The sequence below is a fragment of the Dryobates pubescens genome, chromosome 2 (genome assembly GCF_014839835.1).
Source record: "Dryobates pubescens isolate bDryPub1 chromosome 2, bDryPub1.pri, whole genome shotgun sequence".
NCBI classification, from domain to species: Eukaryota; Metazoa; Chordata; class Aves; order Piciformes; family Picidae; genus Dryobates; species Dryobates pubescens.
Genome location: NC_071613.1, coordinates 26,639,874 through 26,659,100, shown reverse-complemented (window position 1 = coordinate 26,659,100; position 19,227 = coordinate 26,639,874). Strand labels below are relative to the sequence as shown.

The following is a 19,227-nucleotide window of genomic DNA, read 5'->3' as shown; positions in this document are numbered from 1 at the left end:
GCTTCTGTTGCATCCTGTAAGAGATGAGACAGACTTGTGTGACTGTGATAGCTGAGACATTATTGCACAATGTCTTTTGATCCTCCACAAGTGTGATTAGGTTGAGTGGGAGGAAGAACTAGAAGGAAAGAGAGAATTACATTTCAGAAAAGTTATCTAATCTTTGAGACAAAACCAGAAAGGACTTGGGAAGGTTTCAAGAGATAGAAATGTAGTATTTACTTGTATTAAGATTGGCTTAAACCAAGCACAATTTTATACCTTTCTAGTTTCACTGTTTTTGATAAACTCAGTGATAACCTACATGCTCAAAGTACGTGTGGTCAAAATTAAAAGTCTACTGGAGTCAAACAGCAGCAGAAAGGGAAGGTGAGTGCTGGGCTGGAGCCTCATTCAGCTGGAGGGGCATTAGACAAAAAGTTTGAAAGGTCTGGGAACTTCATGGTGTTTTTTCATCTGCTTTTTGCACTTACTGTTGTTTAATAGTTGAGTGTAAATTTTATAATAAATATGCATAACAAACCATTTTTCAGTATCTTGGTTATCTTGTGGGGCTTGTTCCAGATGTCATCTTCTATACTACAGTGTTCTATAGCAAACCTAAAATTAGGCCTTTTTTGGCTAAAATTTATTTGTTATACTGTACACAAGCTTAATGAGTTGCTATCTGCACAAATGATGTCTGTAAAAGCTAAGAAATTGATGTAAAGGCTTAATTAGGCTGTAGTGGGCTGTTTGCTGTTGTCTTTATGCTCCAGCTGTTAGAGGTGGCAGATGACTTTGCATGGTAAACATACCTGCTAATAGTGCTGCTGTTTTCCCATCTCAGTAGCTGATGTTACGTTAACCCTCTGTAGTTATGATAATACGGAGAGAGAGACTGAAACCAAGCTACTTGTTAGAATCCTCCCTTTGTGTAAGTCTCACTGAATCTCTTGGCACAGAGGTGCCACATTCCTGCCTGTGGCTGTGCATGCCACCTTCAGCACAAGCCCCTGCGTTCACATTTCAGGCTGAAAGGTCCTGATCATTTTGCCCAGAACATCCAATTTCCTTCAGCAGTAGAGAATGGGAACAACATAGATTTGCAGTTAACAGACTCTTACCTGAATTAGTCAAAGTTACTGACACTGGTTCCTCTAGAACTCTACGCATGACATCTCAAAGAACAGAACCACTGTTCTCCTGTGGGTAAGTATCCTGTATTTATGTAGCTTATTTTTCTGATGTGAGAAGAAGAGGAGCTTTCAATCTGAGGTTGAATTTTCTCCTCAAATTTTCATGAATTGGACATAGAATTGTTTCCTTGGAGAAGACCTCTAAGGTCATCAAGTCCAACACATTAAGGAAACACTCTCTTCCCACTGTTCTCTGTTAATTGTCACACTTATAAATGATCCTGGTGCAAGCTCAAACACCAATACTTGGGTTGCAAGAGGTGTTGACCAAATTGCCTTAACTAGCAAGTAGGTAACTTACTAGGAAACAGTGTATTAAATGTATTTATGCATCAATACTTAACATCTTTGCATTCGTGTTTGTATGTCCTCAGAACACAGGCCACTTGCTCTCTAGCATTTCAGGTGTAGTAAGCTGTAAGCCCTTTGAAGTTGCAGGAAGAGAGCTAGAACTAACTACAAAAGTGCAGACGTGCCTGAAGAAGGTGCAGGTAAGAGCTTCCTGGAGAAAATAGGTTTATTAAGCCACCTAAATCAGTGGGACTTTGGCAAGTCTGAAAATAAATTCTGAAGTAATTCTTCAGATGAAACTTGGAAGCACCTTGAGCTCCTTTCTTGTCTTCCTCTTAGTTGGTCACACTGCTAGATTTCTGCAAATCTCCCAGGAACAAGGGTGTTTAAAGAGCATTTTATACAGTGGAGAAGTGAATACAAATAAGGCATTTTCCATGGGCTGGAACCTTCACTTGAAAGTATCTAGCTCTTGCAGTTGAACTCTCAGTGCCTAGGTTTGGATATCCTAAGAGAAGTTGTGCTCTTAGAAGAAGCAGAGAAGTTGTGTGCTGATTTTGGCTGGGGCAGTGAATTTTCTTTATAGTCACTGGTGTGGTGCTGTTTTGGGTTTCTGATGAAAACAGTGTAGATAATACAGATTAGTGAGCAGTGCTTCCAGTGGCTGGGGCAGCCTTTTTTGCTTATCACACTGCCCAGTGAGTAGGCTAGGGATGTGCAAGGAATTGGGAGGGGACGCAGCTGGGACGGCTGACTCCAACTGAACAAAGGGATATTCCATACCCTATAACATCACGCTCATCAATAAAACTGGAGGAAGAATGAAGGGGAGATGTTTGGAGTGATGGTGTTTGTCTTTAACCATTACGTGCGATGGAGCTTTCTTTCCTGGAGATAGCTGAACACTCTTTCTGCCCATGAAGAATGGTGAATTAATTCCTTGCTTTGCTTGTGTGTAGAACCATAGAATTACCTAGGTTGGAAGGTACCTCTAATGGTCTTCTCGTCCAGTGCTCCTGCATTGAGCAGTGACATCCTCAACCAGATCACCCCCAGAGCCTGGTCAAACCTCACCGAACATTACCTCCAGGGATGGGGCCTCAAACCACCTCACTGGGCAACCTCTGCCAGTGCTCAAGCACTCTCACTGTAAAGATCTTCTTCTAAATCTACTCTTCTCTAATTTAAAACCACTTGTGCTATCACTGCAGGCCTTTGTAACAGTCCCTCTCCAGCCGCCTTGTAGGCCCCCTTCAGGTACTGGAAGGTCATTATTCAGTCTCCCCACAGCCTCCTCTTCTCCAGGCTGAACAGCCCCAGCTCTCTCAGCCTTTCCTTTCCAGTGCTCCAGCCCCATGATCATTTTTGTGGCCCTCCTCTGGACCTGCTGTATCAGGTCTATGGCTTCCCTCTGTTGAGTGGTGCAGAGTTGAACACAGTACTCCAAATGAGGTCTCACCAGACCAGAGTAAAGTGACAGAATCACCTCTCTAGATCTGCTGGCCATGCATCTTTTGATGCGGCCCAGGAGGTGATTTGCCTTCTGGGCTGCAAGCGCACACTATCTGCTCCTGTACAACTTCTTGTCTACCAGCCCCCTCGCGTTCTTTAGCTCAGGGCTGCTTTCTCTCACCTCCTTCCCCTGGCCTGTTACCAAGGCTGGTACCAAAGAGAGAATTACTCCCCACAGGAGGCTAGGGAGGGACTTAGGCTACAGTGAAGATCTGTTTAGGTAATGGTATCAGTGTAGATGATTATTTAAGGCTGAAAGTTGTAACAAGAGTGTAAAAGAATGAACAGCTCGTTTCAAGCAAAGCAGAGTAACAAAGCTTTACCTTCTGTTCAGAGCTTGTGAAGCTCCTGTTCTGTGTGCTTATTAATCACGTGAGGCAATACCAAAATTGATTCTAAGGACTTGAGTACTTACCTAGCAACTTCTCCTTTTGCTGTGCTTAGAACTGAGACGTGAAGATCAGCCAGGTAAGTGAACACAGGATAACTGGATATCTTCAAACATAAAGCAGTACCAGAGCAACTGATTTGCACTATTAAAAGTACTCTATGTAGAGGACACTCTGAAACGCAGGTCACAGCCACATCTCGCTGAGGATGCTGGGGGACAAGTGCTCAACGTTTCCCCAAGTTGTACCAAAACACTAAGAAGTATTTTAAGTGGTGAGGAAAAGTAACAAAACACACAGATGAGAACTGATGCTATCCTATAAAACGTGCGTTGCTCCTCCCTTTATTTTGTAAAAGTTACACATAAAATACACAAGGCTTCGTAACAGCTGTCCTCAAAATCTGCAGTGGGAAGATACCACTGCAAAAGCAGTGTGGTACAGCTGATAGAGGGCACGGAACGTATTTGAAGAAACCACACCTCTGAGAGCAGCTCAGAGATGCTCTCAAATATAAAGTATCATGTGTTTTAACACAAATTTCTTAAGGCTTTTGCTCCTTGGTTGTATTTTTAGTTAAAACATTTGCCCTGAAAAGTGTTAGCTTTCTTAGCTAATAGGTTCTTAAAAGTTTTTAATTCTGATATGTTCTAAAGTTCTTAGCTGACAGTAGGTAACTCCAGCTGCTGCAGCTCCCTCTGCTATGTAGTTCGTTCCCATTTAGTTGACAGGAAAGATGAGCTTTTTCCTCAGTGTGAAACTGGGCTGTGGCATCTGCTTCTGTACATTTTGACTGCAACTCTTTTTGCTCACCTCTTGATTGACTGCTGTCAGGATGGTGAGAATATCTTCTCCTCTGCAAGAAGAAAAGTATGTTTTGTATTAGGGAAGCACTTAATAGCAGAAAAATTGCCACATTCTCACATACCTTGTTCTATACCAGTACTAACAGCTCCTGTTTTAAACAGGCTTCACAGCAGTTAGGTAAACTGCTTTGAACAATCTCCGTGGTGCTGCTCTGTGCTACATTACTATGCACTCCCAACACCCATCATCTACCTCTGCATCGAAACCACACTTGTCATTTGGATGGAAAAAACATAGGTGTTGCTTATGGAAACATAGTTACCGAGGACAGCTGTACTCCAGGTGCTGGCATAATGCCTGTATGTACCAGGTCCCCTCCCTTTGGTTTCTGTAGGAAACATAATCTTGCAGGGTAGCCATGCCCAAGAGGAAGTCTGCCTCTGAAGGGATGCAGTCAAATTGCGGCCTTGCATCTGTTTCTGCAGAAGAATCTTGCTCTAACGAGTCTGTTTCAATGGGCACACCTTTCTGGAAGGATTCACCTTGGCAGGCCTGAATAAAAAAGACTTTTGGTTTTCCAGCAAGTGAGTGGCAATTGTGTCCAGTGAAAGAAGTAGTCAGTTCCTGGATAGGTACTTCCTGCCCATCAACACCATATACGCTGCCTTTTTTCCCATGAGATAGGATACAGCAAACAAAACAGTCTTTGTCCTTGTGGTCCTCACAGCGGTAGATGTCCACAGTCTTGCGCATTCCCTCTGCAGTGAGGTCTCTGTGTTCTACTACTGCAAAGTGAAGCTTGCTAAAGACTCTTCTTAGAGCCGCTGGAAAGTAAATAGAAAAGGGAATTGGAGCTGTTTCATTATATGAAGGTTGGACTCTGCAATTGCAAACTGCACTGCTAGAGACAAATCATATTTTTTAAGTCCTGCTACAATACTATCCAGCAGTTACATTCCTGCTCTGAAAATAATTTAGTAGTCTGAACATTATATGTGTACTGAGTTCCCTTAACTCATTAGGGAAGTCATTCTGCCCCTGTACTCAGTACTGGTTAGGCCACACCCTGAGTACTGTGTCCATTTCTGGGCCTCTCAGCTTAAGAAGGATATTGAGACACTTGAACATGTCCAGAGAAGAGCAACGAGGCTGGTGAGAGGTCTCGAGTACAAGCCCTGTGAGGAGAGACTAAGGGAGCTGGGGTTGTTTAGCCTGGAGAAGAGGAGGCTCAGGGGAGACCTTACTGCTGTCTACAACTACCTGAAAGGAGGTTGTAGCCAGGTGGGGGTCGGTCTCTTCTCCCAGGCAACCAGCACCAGAACAAGAAGACACAGTCTCAAGCTGTGCCAGGGGAGGTTTAGGCTTGAGGTGAGGATAAAGTTCTTCACAGAAGGAGTAATTTGCCATTGGAATGTGCTGCCCAGGGAGGCGGTGGAGTCACCATCCCTGGAGGTACTCAAAAAAGGATTGGACATGGCACTTGAAGCCATGGTTTAGTTAGTCATGAGGTGTTGGGTGACAGGTTGGACTTGATGGTCTCTGGTGTCTTTTCCAACCTTGTTGATTCTATGATTAAAAGGCTTCCTTGAAATCTTGCTATCTAGTACTGCCTGGAAAGCCTGCAGAGCTCTTTAAGCAAGATGTATCTCTTCTCCCCCACCTACTGCACAGCTGCTCCATCTCAGAAGGTGCTGAACAGTGCAGCTGCTATACCCAAAAGAACAGGACACTAGCCCTTGGGGAAGTACCTGTGTCACAAACTGCATTCTGACACCAGTTAAGTTCAACTCAATGAGGTAAGGTCCATTGATGGATTGCATCTCTTGGCACAGAGAATGCAGACTGCACAACTACACTCATCTCACAGGCTCTAGGACCTGCACTGAACTATGCTGCTGCAGGACAGCCTGTTTAAAGCAAGGCCCCAGGAGAGCAGCATAATTGAGTCCCCCACCCAACCCTTTTTTTTTAAGTTGGATGTTAAACAACTCCCACCCAATTTTGGCTCAGCAGCAAACCCATTTCTGGTTCTGCATATTTGAATGGTAGGATGCATAAAGCTGATGGAAAGCTAGCCTAGCCTATAAAGTTCAGGCCAAGTTTGCTGCTTCATGTTGCAGTAAACTCAGTAAACCAGTGAAACGCTCGTGAATTGTTCTGAGTCAGCCAGTAAAAGCTTGGTAAGTTGATGTGTTGCCAGCACAAGATACAGAGCCAACTCAGCCACTACAACACAAACATCCTAGGAAGGGAAGATTGAAATGCAAACTTTTAGTAGAGAGTACTGTACCTGCATCCATGTCTGTCCCATGCCGATCCCTCAGGTTCCTGAGTTCTGGCACTGCCTCCCTGGCTTTTGCAAAATCGTGATTGTTGAGGATCAGGCACACTCCCCGGGGCCGGCTAGTCATTTTATAAGCTTCAAGCTGCTGAAAACAAAGAATATTGCTGCCTCACTGGCTTTCTCAGCCTGTGCTAGTGGCACAGGAGGGTAAAGTGCCAATTGGCTTTCTAGGCAGCTCTCTCTATATAGCATTGCTGGCAAAGTGCCACCCCACCACCTTTGGGACTCTGTACCCAGTATGACAGCACACCCCCACACCCTCTCCAGCCCACATAATCATCACAGGGTGCTGCATTCACACACTTCTCCATGCCTATCAATCTGCTGTACCACACTCAGCCTGTCTTGCTACCCCTGCAAATTTTTCCAAAGTTTTAACCTTGCAGGAGCTGGTGCCTGTGCCTCAGCTTCAGAATAAAGCATGTTACAAAGCGGTGCATCTTAATTTTTCAGAACAGTGCTATTAAACTGGGCTTACAATTAACTGTTCACCTCACAGAGGGATGGTCTTTTCTAAGACAAAATTATGATGTTTCTAAGAAATACACAGACTTACCTGAGAATATTCTTTATAGCTACCAGGAGAATTTCTTTTACCAAATAGGTTTAATTCATACTCTTCAATTCTCTTCAACAGGCTGATGTTAACTTCTGCACAGAGACTCTTCAGCATACTTAGGTTGTCTTCTCCCAAAATCCCCTTCTTCTCCATGCCAATGAAAATGTCCAGCATCATCTGGGTAATCAGAAAGGTAGGTTGCTCTTAGGGAAGCTCCATGCTGCCACTGAGAGGGAAGCTGCAATGTGCACTTAAATACAGATGCACCTCACTTGCACCCCACAGAGCCAGTCCAGCTGGCCCTCGGCTGAGTTAATGCAACCTAGTTCAACAAAACCTGCTAGCACTGTGAGTGCAAACATCATCTCAAAATAGACTCACTTCCCAGCCACAGCTCAGAGATGCTGAGATCTGCAAAAATTAAATTCAGGACATCTAATGATTATCATAATGAATATATGATATTACTTGCAGTAACTTCTTTGACTTTCAGGGGCGATCTTGTGCACTTAACTGCAACATGAGAATCGCTGTAGTGACCATCTTGAACAATGGCAAAAATGGGAACATGTAAGCATGGAATTATGCTGTAGAGATTTCTCTGAAGCAATCAGGTAAGAGGTAGACTGGTAGAGCCAGGTTCTGCCCTCCTTGAAACACAAATGGGAGTGCACCTGTCAGAAAGCACACAGGATCAAGTGGTTCCTGTATCCTGCCCCTGTCAGTCCAAAGGCAGAAACCAAAATTAAAAGAGGGAATGGAGACACGTTCGTGGTCAGGGAAGCAGGTAAACTCCCTCCTTACTCACCTTGCCCCTCCAGCCATCTCTGAACAACACATACGAGGCTCTGATTCAGAAAGACCAGTCAAATCAGGATGTGGATGGTGGGTAATCTATACTGGAAGTGTCTCTGCAGTCAGAAAAGCCTACCCCCTGTACCATGACCACATCCACAAGGAAGGAGGGTTAAAGTTATAGGTAACTCCCTTCTGAGGGGAAGAGAGGGTCCAATATGCTGGGTAGACCCTTCTCATAGGGAAGTTTGCTGCCTCCCTGGAGCCAGAGCTAAGGCCATCACTAAAACTTCCTATCTCAGTACAGGCCTCAGACTATTACCCATTACTGATCCTGTGAAATTCTGTAAGGGAGTAAAGGGGTGTTTGGCGAAGAAGGTGACACAGCCAACAGTCCAGATGAAATGCTTCTGCATGAACACATGCAGCATGGGCAACAAACAGGAGGAGTTGGAAACTATTCTGCTGCTGGAAAGCTACAGTGCAGTGCCCATTACTGAAACTTGATGAATCCTGTGACAGGAGTGAGGCTGTCAATAGCTACACACTGTTCAGAAGAGTCAGGAGAGGTTGTCCTCTATGTTAAGAAATGGACAATGTGAAGAGATGTCCCTAAAGAATGGCTAAGTCAAAAGTTTAGGGGTAGGTATAAGAGACCAAGGCAACAAGGGGAACCTTGTGGTTGGTGTCTACTACAGGACTCCTGATCAAGGGGAGCCTATGGATGAAGCCTTATTCCAGCTACAGGCGCCATCATGCTTGAAGGCTCCTGTCCTGGGATTTTAACCACCCCAGCATTTGCTGGAAAAATAACACAGCAAGCTGTAAGCAATCCAGGAGACTCCTGAGGTGTCTCAGTGATAACTTAAGACAGGAAACAGCCCTACTTGAGGGGATGTAATACTGGATCTGAGGGTCACCAATGCAGGGAAGCTCATCAGGGATGTCAAGAGTGAAGGCAGTCTGGGCTGCAGCGATTACACACTGCTGAAGTTCACAGTACTAAGAGATATGAAATGGAGTACAGTCAGGATCCTGAATTTTAGGAAAGAAAACTTCCAGCTCTTCAAGGAGTTAGTCAATGAGACTCCTGGGAAAATGGTTCTCAGGGACAAGGGAGCAGGAAAAGTGCTGGTAGACCTTTAAGGACACTTTCCATAGAGTGCAAGAACTCTCAATCCCCAGGTGTAAGAAATAAGGCAAGGAAGAGAAGAGACCAGCATGGCTAAGTCAAGACCTGCAGGTCAAACTAAAATGCAAGAAGGAACGGCACAGGCAGTTCAAGTAGGGACAAGTATCTTGGGAGGAGTAGAGGGATGCTGCCTGGCTGTGTAAGGATGAGGTCAGGAAGACCAGGGCATGGTTGGAACTGAACTTAGCAAGGGATACAAAAAATAACAAGGTCTTCTACAGGTATGTCAACCAGAAAAGGAAAGTTGAAGAAAATGCACCCCTACTGCTAGGCAAGAAATGACAAACTAGAAACAACAGATAGGGAGAAAGCTGAGATTCTTAACAACCTTTTTGCTTTGGTCTTCACTGCCAACCTCTCTCCTCACACCTACCAGGCTGAAGGACCGCAAGACAAGGGACAAGGTGGGATAAACACTGTAAGTGAAGACAAGGTTTGTGAACACTGAGGAATCTGACTATGGGACCCAATGAGATGCATCAGAGTCCTGAGGGAATTGGCTGATGTAGTTACCAAGCCACTCTCCATATCTGAAATGTCATGGCAGTCAAGTATGTTCCTGGTGACTGGAAGAAAGGAAACATTACACCCATTTTAAGACAGGATAAAACAGAGGACTCTGGAGATGAGTGACCTGTCAGCCTCACCTCCATGTCTGGAAAAAATCAAGGAACACATACTTCTAGAAACTCTGATAAGGTGCAGGGCTGGTGGCCCTGTGCTCTCTGGACTATGACACTGACGCAAAAGTTGTGCATAAACACCAGTACATACAAGTCCCATGAGCACCAGAGCCTACAATCCCTTTCTAGATGCACCCTTTTCCTTATGGTGTTCCACCAGAAGACAAGTGATGCTCATTCCTCTTGTAACAACCCAAATGCCTCAATGGATTATAATACTTTTAAGAAACAAAACCCCACACCAAAACAAACAAACAAACAAAACCACAAAAAAACCCACCAAACCACCAAACACAACACAAACCAACCCAAACAAAAAAAAAAACAACAACCAAAAACAAATTAAGTAATTCTTACAGTTATTGTCTCAGGGCTTTGCCTGCACTTTGGCAATTCGTTCTCCAAAAGCAACTTGAAATAATTCAGCTCATCTTTGGTGACATCTTCTGACAGCTGAAAGAGCAGGTATCTGCAAAGAGGATGACACTGTTTCAGGACAGCCTGAATTCAAAGTATTTAACCGCAATTAAAAGGAAATTAGTCTTCTTAAAATCGTAACAGCACTGAAACTTTCTAGAGTTGAGAACAAAGACACCGCACCACGCAGCACCCTGGCAGGGAGGCCTTCGGGGGCTGTTCAGCGTTTCAGAAAGGTGTGGCTTTAATTTTCTCCCTTTTACTGCCCAGAAATTTAAGCTTTCCGTACGGCTGTACTTGGCTTTCACCTGCAACAGGTTTATGCGCTTCCAAACCTTAGTCAGGTGTTCAGATCACCGTTAAAAGCTTATACAGACCACAGGAGATGTGCAGCCGATGTAAGAGCAAGCTCCTAGCCGCCGGCGCTGCGCGCTCCCCACCCCAAGCCGCCCGATGATCCGCGCCGCTGGTAACTCGCCTGTACGCCGACACCCGGGCCCTGCCTGGGATCTTCAGCTCTCTCTCCATCTCCTCACGGCTGGAGCCCAGGTGGGCAACCAGGAGGTCGATCCGACTGATCCGATAGAGCAGCTCCTTCAGGAAGAATAGGTTTCCCGCCTCGATCATGCCTTTCTCCCGCAGCGCTTCAAAAAAGTCCTGTGCATTCTGGATGGCTTCCAGCTTCCTCATAGGGACATACTCCAGGCTGAGGAACTTCAGAGACGCCACCTCGGACTCAACCAGCTCCTCGCTAACCGCCAGCAGCCGTGGCCTGAGCAGCTCCATGGCCCCACAGCGGCGCCCCCGCAGTGAGGGCAGAGGGCGCTGCGCCGCCGTGCTTCCGCCCGCCGCAGGGCCGCGGCGCTTGGGCCGCCGGGAACTGTAGTTCTTTGATCTGTACCAACCAAACCCCCTCGCTTAAAACTGCCCATCCGCCAGGACGGACTGCTCTCAGGCGCATTTGAGGCCCTCTCCTCGCGTAGTTGCGAAGCATTGACTATTCTTGAATCCATTCTTGAAAAAAATGCACCTACTCGTGCCTGTGCTTTTGATGCAATCACATCTCTCTAAGGGCACTCACAATTCATTGCCACTTTATTGCAAACATAAAAGATCTTGTGACACCACTGGCCTTCACCCTTGTGAGGCTTTTCCAAAAAAGGCAAACTCAAGAAAGGGTAGCTTATAAGGTCTCTGAAATCTATCCTTATCTTGTTACAAACTTAGGAGGACTGCAGCTGCAAGAATGCCACACACCACCTAGACGTTGCTGAGGATGCAAGGTAACAACAGCCTCACTGGCATCAACTGCCATTATCATTAGTCCTGAACTTAAACTTAGTCCTTCCTACCATCTCTGCAGCTGCTAATGAAGGGAGAACACTATGCTACCACACAGGTGGCTGCCAATGAATACATCAATGAGAGCAAAGTAACTTTTGCTGAAGTGTTTGTCATGCTGACTGACTCTCAGTCAGCTCCTCCAAAAGAGGAACTCGCCACAAACAAAGGTGGTGTGAAAACCAAGAGAGTATTTATTAAAGCAAAACCTAGAGTCCACAAGAGCTAATGTCAGTTGCCAGAAGAAGGCACCTTGGAGTAGTGGATCTAATGGAGTTAACCTTCCTACCAGTGGTCAACAACAATTTAAACCTGACTGTCCCTTAAGAGCTCTAAGAACAAAACACAATTACAACTCTTTACTATTAAAAAAATATAAACAGCAGTATTGTTTAGCCAAGTAAATTGACACTATGATGCAAAGAAACACATCTGGAGAAAAAGAACCAAACTTTTATTACCATGATCATCTTTTTCTTCATTCTTCTTGACAGGGACATTATTTTTCAAGAAAAATTATGTGTCTTCCAGAGACAGCAAACAATTCACCTCTGAGTAAATCAATTATAATCTTATACACCCTCCCTGGGAAGGGATCTAACATTCTGAATCCATCCATTCTTTTCTTCATATATCAGGGACTTCTAACTCAGAAATGGGACTTCCATTACCATTTCCAGTAACTCTTAAAAATCATACAAGTATTTCCTTCTTACTTACAAGTATTTCCTCACCTGTAATTCAGACTGTGCAGATTCCACTGCTTCTGCAGGACAGAATGTCAGGTCTCTACTCCTCCATGGCCTTACCAGACTGCTACAGATTAAACATGGAAATTTGAAAATTTATGTCCCACAGCCCCTTGAAGAAGCGGTTTGTTAATACACAGATTCAAACAATTTCTCGTGAAAATTCTCTTTCCTGTGTAAGCCCATTCTAACCCCTAACTGAGTGTATTTTCCTGTTTTTCAGTTGATGGACATTGTGGAATTGGAAAGATCAATTGCTTCCGTAGAGTTGACGTTATCTTTGGCATCTGCTTCTTTTGTTTTATTACTCTTCTTCCCACTTCCTTGTTCACTTCAGTCAGGATGGTTATGAGATCCTTGGAGCTTGAATAAAAATGAAATAGAATTACATTGACATACATGGTACTTGCATTGAGGCCAAGAATCTGAGCTATGTTTGCTCTGGTAAAGTGGTATCTCAAGGAAGGCTAGTATCTTCCTCTCCCTCTGCTTTTCATAGGCACAGTCTGTTGTGCAAACACAGAATTCAGCATGTTTAGGGGAATAAAAACAACCTCCATGTATGTTTACCAGCAAATGTATTCCTCCTCTTTGGTTACAGGCATTAGAGCACATGAAAATGAAGCACTCCCCATGGATGAGAAAGTGATGTCTCAAGGGGAGTTCTATTTTCTAAATCGAGTTTAGAATGGGGACGGGAAGGAGGCAACAATGAAAATTGTGAGTAAAGAACACTGGTTTGGTTTTGGGTTTTTTTGTCTGTGCAATCTCTCATCAAATTTTCCTCTCATTAGGTGTCACTTGAAAAAAAAATAATCATGAGTCAAAAAATATTAAAACCCATGCACACACATACATATGCTCATGTAGATGTAATGCTCCAGCATTAGATCCCTGGTTCTGTCACAAGCAAACTAGGGGAATTCACTTGTACTTTAGTTCATCTGTATGAAAATAATGCCCAGTACCAGAGTTAACTATTGTTTTGCACTGTCCTGCAGATGAAAAAGCATTATACAGCACAAATGCAAACCAATGATGTCTCAGCCCAACATCCCTAAGTATGGTACATGGATTAAAAATAGCACTTACAGTGGGCAAAGCAGCTCCATCTTCTCACAGAGGCACTGAATGTAAATGCTGCCAGTTTCTGTACAGCGGTAGCACTCGTAGTCTTCCACTGTAGCCATGCCAACAAGAATATCAGCCTGATCAGGAATTGAAATCTGAGGGGTAGCATCAGTCTCAAAATGGCCAGAAAAGTCTTCTTTTACTATGACAGCTGGATGGCCTACAAAACCTTGGCAAGCCTGGATGAAAAACAGCTTGGGTTTGCCAGCAAGAGAAGGACAATTAGATCCACTGAAGCAGGAAAGTAAATCTTTAATATTAACCAGCTCATTATCAACACCTTTTATTTTGTCTTTTTCACCATGGGAAAAAATGAAGCAAACAAAACAGTCCATGTTACTATGATCTTTTTTGCTGTATTCTTTAACTTTTGCATACATTTGGTTTGCTTCTAGATCCATGTACTCAACTGTCTCAAACTGAAGCCACTTAAAGACTCTCTTTACAGCCTCTGGAAAAAAAAAAGTCAGAAGGCACCTGTTATAAATAGTGACAGAGATGCTGCTGAAACCTTAGTGTCTGTGTGGTATGTCAGATAGTAGCATAAGTGTTCAGATCCCACCAATAAACTCACCTGTCTGACTTTTTGCCAGCCAAATCTAGTTAGAAAATCTCAAATGACTAATTTGTTGTTTGTTTGTTTTTTAAATAAAACTGGGTCAAGCATCAAGCTGTGTAAAACCAAACCAAGTTTCAGACTGATTAATTGGTACAAATTAGTGAGGCTTACTGTGTTAAACCAAGTTTTATCTGTGCATTGCATAGTAATCTCAGATGCTTAAGAACACCACTAGGAAATAAGAGGTCTCTCTTTAGAATGACAAATTCTGCCACTCTTAAATTAAGTAGTTCCCTCATTGTGTGAGAATGATCGATGCAAGAAGAAAGAAGGCAGGGTAGCCAGCTAACAAATGCTATGCTAACTTCTCAGTAAATGTTGACTTTGTTGCTGTGCTGGGGAGTAAGCAGCCTGTAGACAGGCTGGATTCAGTTAAAATACCTCTTATGCCTGCTTTCAGAAGACAGGTTCTACATGTTTTAGATAAAAAGTTTAAAGTTACTCTTGCAGAAAGACAGGAGTTAAGAACAATTATAAACCAGTAGCATGTACTTGAGCATTAAAAAGAATTTAAGGACTTAAAAATATTACTCCATGACAGTTAAGAATGAAAACCAATCAAAAAGTGAAAAAGCGGAAGAGTAATTCCTCCCTCATTATTTGGGACATATGACCAACTATTCCTTTTGCTTAGAAGAGAAAATGGTTCCTTCTTTAAGGCATCAGCTAAACTGTTGGAAGTAGTATATTTCAAATTTCTACAGTGACTGTCATTACAGAGGAGCTCAGTGGACATAATTCTTCCTCACACAAAAGATAATTCTTTCAGAAAATTATCAGAAAGCAAAACAAATCAGTATTTGGATTAAAAAAAATAGATTTACCTCCATCTTTCACTGTTCCTTCTCTAGATTCATCTGGATTTCTAAAATTGTAGTTGTTAAGAATCACACAGTAACCATGTGGGTTATTTTTCATTTTATATGATTCCACAAGCTGTAGAAATGAAGAAAACAGTTAAGAAAGCAGTGCCAAGCATCCATAAGAGAAATCTGCTATACACATATTGTTGGTCCTCCACCACCAAGCACAAAAAAACCCATGAGGGCAAAGACACAAGAAAGGAAAAGTCTGACATAGCTACAGGGAATAGGAATCTGCTTTGCCTCCCTGAGTTACTCCTCCCCTCTCTCTGTGGTTAGGATACGATTTTGTCATGGGAGAAAGCAAGTAGCCAGCAACAAAAATTTGCATGTACAGACAATAATGTTCCTGCACCCCACCATTCCCTCTGAGAGTCCTATGGGCTTCAAGTGAGGTAGCAGATTTTGGTTTTCCCTTCACATTAGTCCAGGAGTATCCTGGCTAGAACTTTGGTATCCCAGTCTTCTTTATTGTTAAGATTGCTTTTCTTCATGCAACAGCTACTCTTTCATTTCTTGCCTAAAGAGTTGCTGACAGCCAGGCTTGGTTTTGTGTTGAAAGTAAGAATTGTTTAAAGGCTTACATATAAAGACAGAACCCCTCCCTTTCAGCTCTTCCACCTGCTAAGTCTTAAGAATCTATCCCTCCAAGGAGCTGAACAAATACTTTAAAGGTAGTCTTGAGGAATTTCTCACCAGGTGTGGTGTCTCCCCCTCTGCTCCTTGTCCTGCTGGATGTACTGACACAGACACTGGGTAGTGGAGTTTTTTCTTAGAATAATTTTCTAAGACAAAAATGATAAACAGAAAATGTTAGGACTACAAAGATAAATCTTCCGCTATGCCTATTTCAACACTCAGAAAACTTGTGCAAGGAGTAAGTGGAAGGTGGCTTTCACATCACTGAGATACCATTATTTTGTAGAGCTAGGCCAAGCAGGATTCCCAGTTTCACAGACAGTTGGCTACTGAAGCTGTGTATACCGGTGCTCCAATTCTTTTCTGCTCTTTTATCAGCAGCAAAATCCAGGTAATAAAAGTCCAATTGTGAGTAGTCACCCCAGGGAAGCCATTCACTAGCATCTCCACTATGGGATGAGTGTGTTTAAATAGAAATGTCAAGGCAACAAGATCTATAAGACATGCTCTTCTTATTACCAAGAGTGACAAAACAACAATACTACTAAAAAGCCATTCCCCTTGCTTGCTTACATTAGCCACCTTTGGCAATTTTCTTCTGCTCTTTTAGGAACATCAGCACAGATCAGCAGCACAAAGACACACTGGAGAAACTAGTCAGTATCTCTACAGGGAACTGCACAGGCTGTAGAGATGTGTCTAAGGAAACACATGTCCAAAAGGAGGTTCTGGGGAAAAATTTAATAGGTCTTAGTTGTTGCTGGTTGACATACCATGTTTCCCCAAGAGTAAGGCCCAGCTGTGGTGTCAGAAGTCACCACCTCAGCTGCGACAGCCCAGAAATACTGCAGTCCAGAAAGCTAATGGCTATGCTTTAGCCAAGTACCTGGCCTCCAGGGACATTTTCTTTAACTGAGAGCAAACAGCCTGGCTAACAGAAAGCATTACTGACAATCTCCCAGTACAAATTTCCAGAAGGCAATTGTCACTTCAGTCTCTGATTGACTGAAAAGCTGTGCTAGTTCAAAACCAGTACTGCACTATTTCCTGAAGAGAAAAATTGCATTTAAGGCAAAGGGTACCATTTACAAAGTACAAATGTACTTCAAAGAGATACATCCTAAAGTATGGTGTGATAATGAAGCAGCAGGAAACTTCAGAAACCACAGATACCAAGAGCTGTTCTGCCTATCCCAGGATACTGTAAGGTCTCTTATCTCTGGACTCCTAAGTTGCCAAGGTTGGAGCCACAAAAAAAACCCAGCTCTATTCTTAAACAGCAAATTAAATAATTTACCTTTTTTTTCTTCATAGGTATCAATTTTTTTCTTTATGTCAGCTCTAAATCCCTTTAATATATCTTTCAGCATTGTCAGGTCATCTTCGTTAATTATCCCATTTCTTTCCATTTCCAGTAACACCTTCAACATTGACTGGTGAAACAAAAATATGTAACTCAAACTCATACAGTGACCTGCAATAACTGCAGTATCAGGCATTTCTGGACAAAACAGAAGACAAGATTCTCACTCCCAGACACTGAACAGCTAAAGATCAGTTTCTTTTTCCTCCAAACCTCATTAAAACAAAGATCAGAATGCAACACAAATGAAGAAACACATTACTAAGCTTAAGACATGATCACTGGAAGATGCTTATGGCTAGGTTATCCTGCTTTGTCTCAGCAGTGCAAAGCACTGACATGGATAACAAGATCAAAGAGCGTGATGGATTTTACAAGAAGAAAACAGGAACAGGAGAGCAAAAAAGGACAAAGAAAAGAGAGTGAGGAAAAAAAAGAAAAAAGAGATCCATTCCTCCAAACAGCAGCTATCAGCTAATACCACAATTCTTTCAACAGAGTCTAGTGAGAGTAGACTGTTCTCTCTTTCCTCACTTCTTACAAGAACTAGCAGACTCGGAACTAGCCTTGGAAGAAACTTATGGAGATCACTTTGCGTACATTATCCTGGAGCTTGCTCTTTGGTATTTGTTCTTGGAGCAGGTACTTCACGCTCTGGACATCTTTTTGAGTCAAGTCCTCTGCAATTCCATATAGCAGTTGCCTGGCAACAAAGAATAGAGAAAAACTGATGAAGAAAGTTAAGAGAAGTATATGCTACAATTACACATTTGAACTGCAAAAATGTGAAATTGGCAATGGCTGGCAGTCATGCTGTAGCAAACTTAATTATGCTGTGATATTCATAAGACAACAGTGCAGACAGAAAACAAGACAGCACACAACAGAACTGGTGTACATTTTGCATGCAAAGGTTTACAACTTTTGTGCTTACCTGTAGGCTGACACCTGTGCCCTGCCTGGGATCTTCAGCTCTCTCTCCATCTCCTCACGGCTGGAGCCCAGGTGGGCAGCCAGGAGGTCAATCCGACTGATTCGGTAGAGCAGCTCCTTCAGGAAGAATAGGTTTCCCACCTCGATCATGCCTTTCTCCCGCAGCGCTTCGAAAAAGTCCTGTGCATTCTGGATGGCTTCCAGCTTCCTCATAGGGACATACTCCAGGCTGAGGAACTTCAGAGATGCCAGTTCAGTTGTGCCCAAAGCCTCAGAAATGTCAAAAAGGAGTTTCTGCAAGTCTGTACTCATTTCACATCAGGATTTGGATCTAAACATAAACACAAGTTGATTTAATTTGTAAGCAACAGTAATGCATGTTTCCTGTAGAACAAGACACGGAGCACTTGAGCAGACCTTACTTCTCTGTAGGTAAAAAAAGTTGTGCTCAGTAAAGGCTATCTGGAAAGCAGCTGGTGGGGGGGTGTTTCTCAGGTATGGTCCTGCTCTGGCAGGGGAGGTAGACTCGATCTCCAGAGGTCCCTTTCAACCCCTAACATCCTGTCATCCTGTAAACACAATTATAAAAGGTACAACATCAAGTAGACTAGCCCAAAGTAAATACAAAACTACTTCAGTAGTGACAGACTGTCTTGCTCTCATAGCTTTAATGCTCAGTATCTTCCTTGCAGCAGGAAACACATGATCAGCACTCAGTACAATACCAGACTTTCTGAAGCTTGTGCCGTCAGCATTGTGAAGGAAGACGGTTAGGAGGGCTGAAATTTGTTACAAATTTTGCAATTAAAACAATGAATAATTGATTTCAACCTACCTACCTTTATAAACTCAAAATTACAACATACCCTTTGATAGAATGAGACATCCAAATTCCTCCCAAAAGTCACACATTAGTAACAGTTCAGAAAATGTGTGTGACTTATCTCATTGCCAGGAGTTGTCCTTTTATCCAAAGACTGTGAGCAGCACAGAGGTACAAGATCTGATCCTCAGGTACAAAATGGTTCTGCCTCCATCCTGTATTTTAGCGTCTTTCTCCCTGCATTTCTCCCTGTATTTTAACTGAATCAAGACTTCAGTTGCAGTTTGAAAGAGGAAGTATGACGTCTGCACTGTGTGGCAAATGCTTGTGGACAAGACCAATCCCCAATCTGCTCTTGCCAGATAAGGGCATGTCCCATCATGCAGCAGTTTCAAGGACAACGCCTCCTAGCACTGTTCTTCCTCATTGCCTTTACTGTTTCACTTCTTATTTTTAACTCTCACCCTTCCCCAAAACATTCCTGTGCTTTTGTTAGCTTACTATCTCTCCAATCTCCCTCAGCTCCCCTGCACACTGATTTTGTCCCTCTGTCTTCCTCTAGACTCATCCCAATCTATTACTTGCCAAAAATGAATCTC

At 43.2% G+C, this 19,227-nt stretch overlaps 2 protein-coding genes across 3 annotated transcripts; both read right to left on the bottom strand.

Annotated features, from left to right (window-relative positions):
• Nucleotides 1–3,711: 3,711 nt before the first annotated feature.
• Nucleotides 3,712–10,967, bottom strand: LOC104296653 (caspase-8). 2 transcript variants are annotated; one of them, XM_054168330.1, is made up of 6 exons: nucleotides 10,646–10,967; nucleotides 10,108–10,219; nucleotides 7,078–7,257; nucleotides 6,468–6,606; nucleotides 4,500–5,001; nucleotides 3,712–4,226 (listed from the first exon to the last, which is right to left on the bottom strand). In XM_054168330.1, the coding sequence occupies exons 1-6, from the start codon at nucleotides 10,951–10,953 to the stop codon at nucleotides 4,091–4,093; spliced, it is 1,377 nt and encodes a 458-aa protein (XP_054024305.1). In that variant the 5' UTR covers nucleotides 10,954–10,967; the 3' UTR covers nucleotides 3,712–4,090. The 2 variants fall into 2 exon arrangements, with proteins under 2 accessions (XP_054024305.1, XP_054024311.1); XM_054168336.1 differs by having other exon boundaries at nucleotides 6,468–6,603.
• Nucleotides 10,968–11,412: 445 nt separating this feature from the next.
• Nucleotides 11,413–18,417, bottom strand: LOC104296667 (caspase-8-like). Its single transcript, XM_009896496.2, has 7 exons — nucleotides 17,807–18,417; nucleotides 17,473–17,575; nucleotides 16,807–16,942; nucleotides 15,567–15,655; nucleotides 14,832–14,943; nucleotides 13,350–13,839; nucleotides 11,413–12,620 (listed from the first exon to the last, which is right to left on the bottom strand). The coding sequence occupies exons 1-7, from the start codon at nucleotides 18,115–18,117 to the stop codon at nucleotides 12,452–12,454; spliced, it is 1,410 nt and encodes a 469-aa protein (XP_009894798.2). The 5' UTR covers nucleotides 18,118–18,417; the 3' UTR covers nucleotides 11,413–12,451.
• Nucleotides 18,418–19,227: the final 810 nt, after the last annotated feature.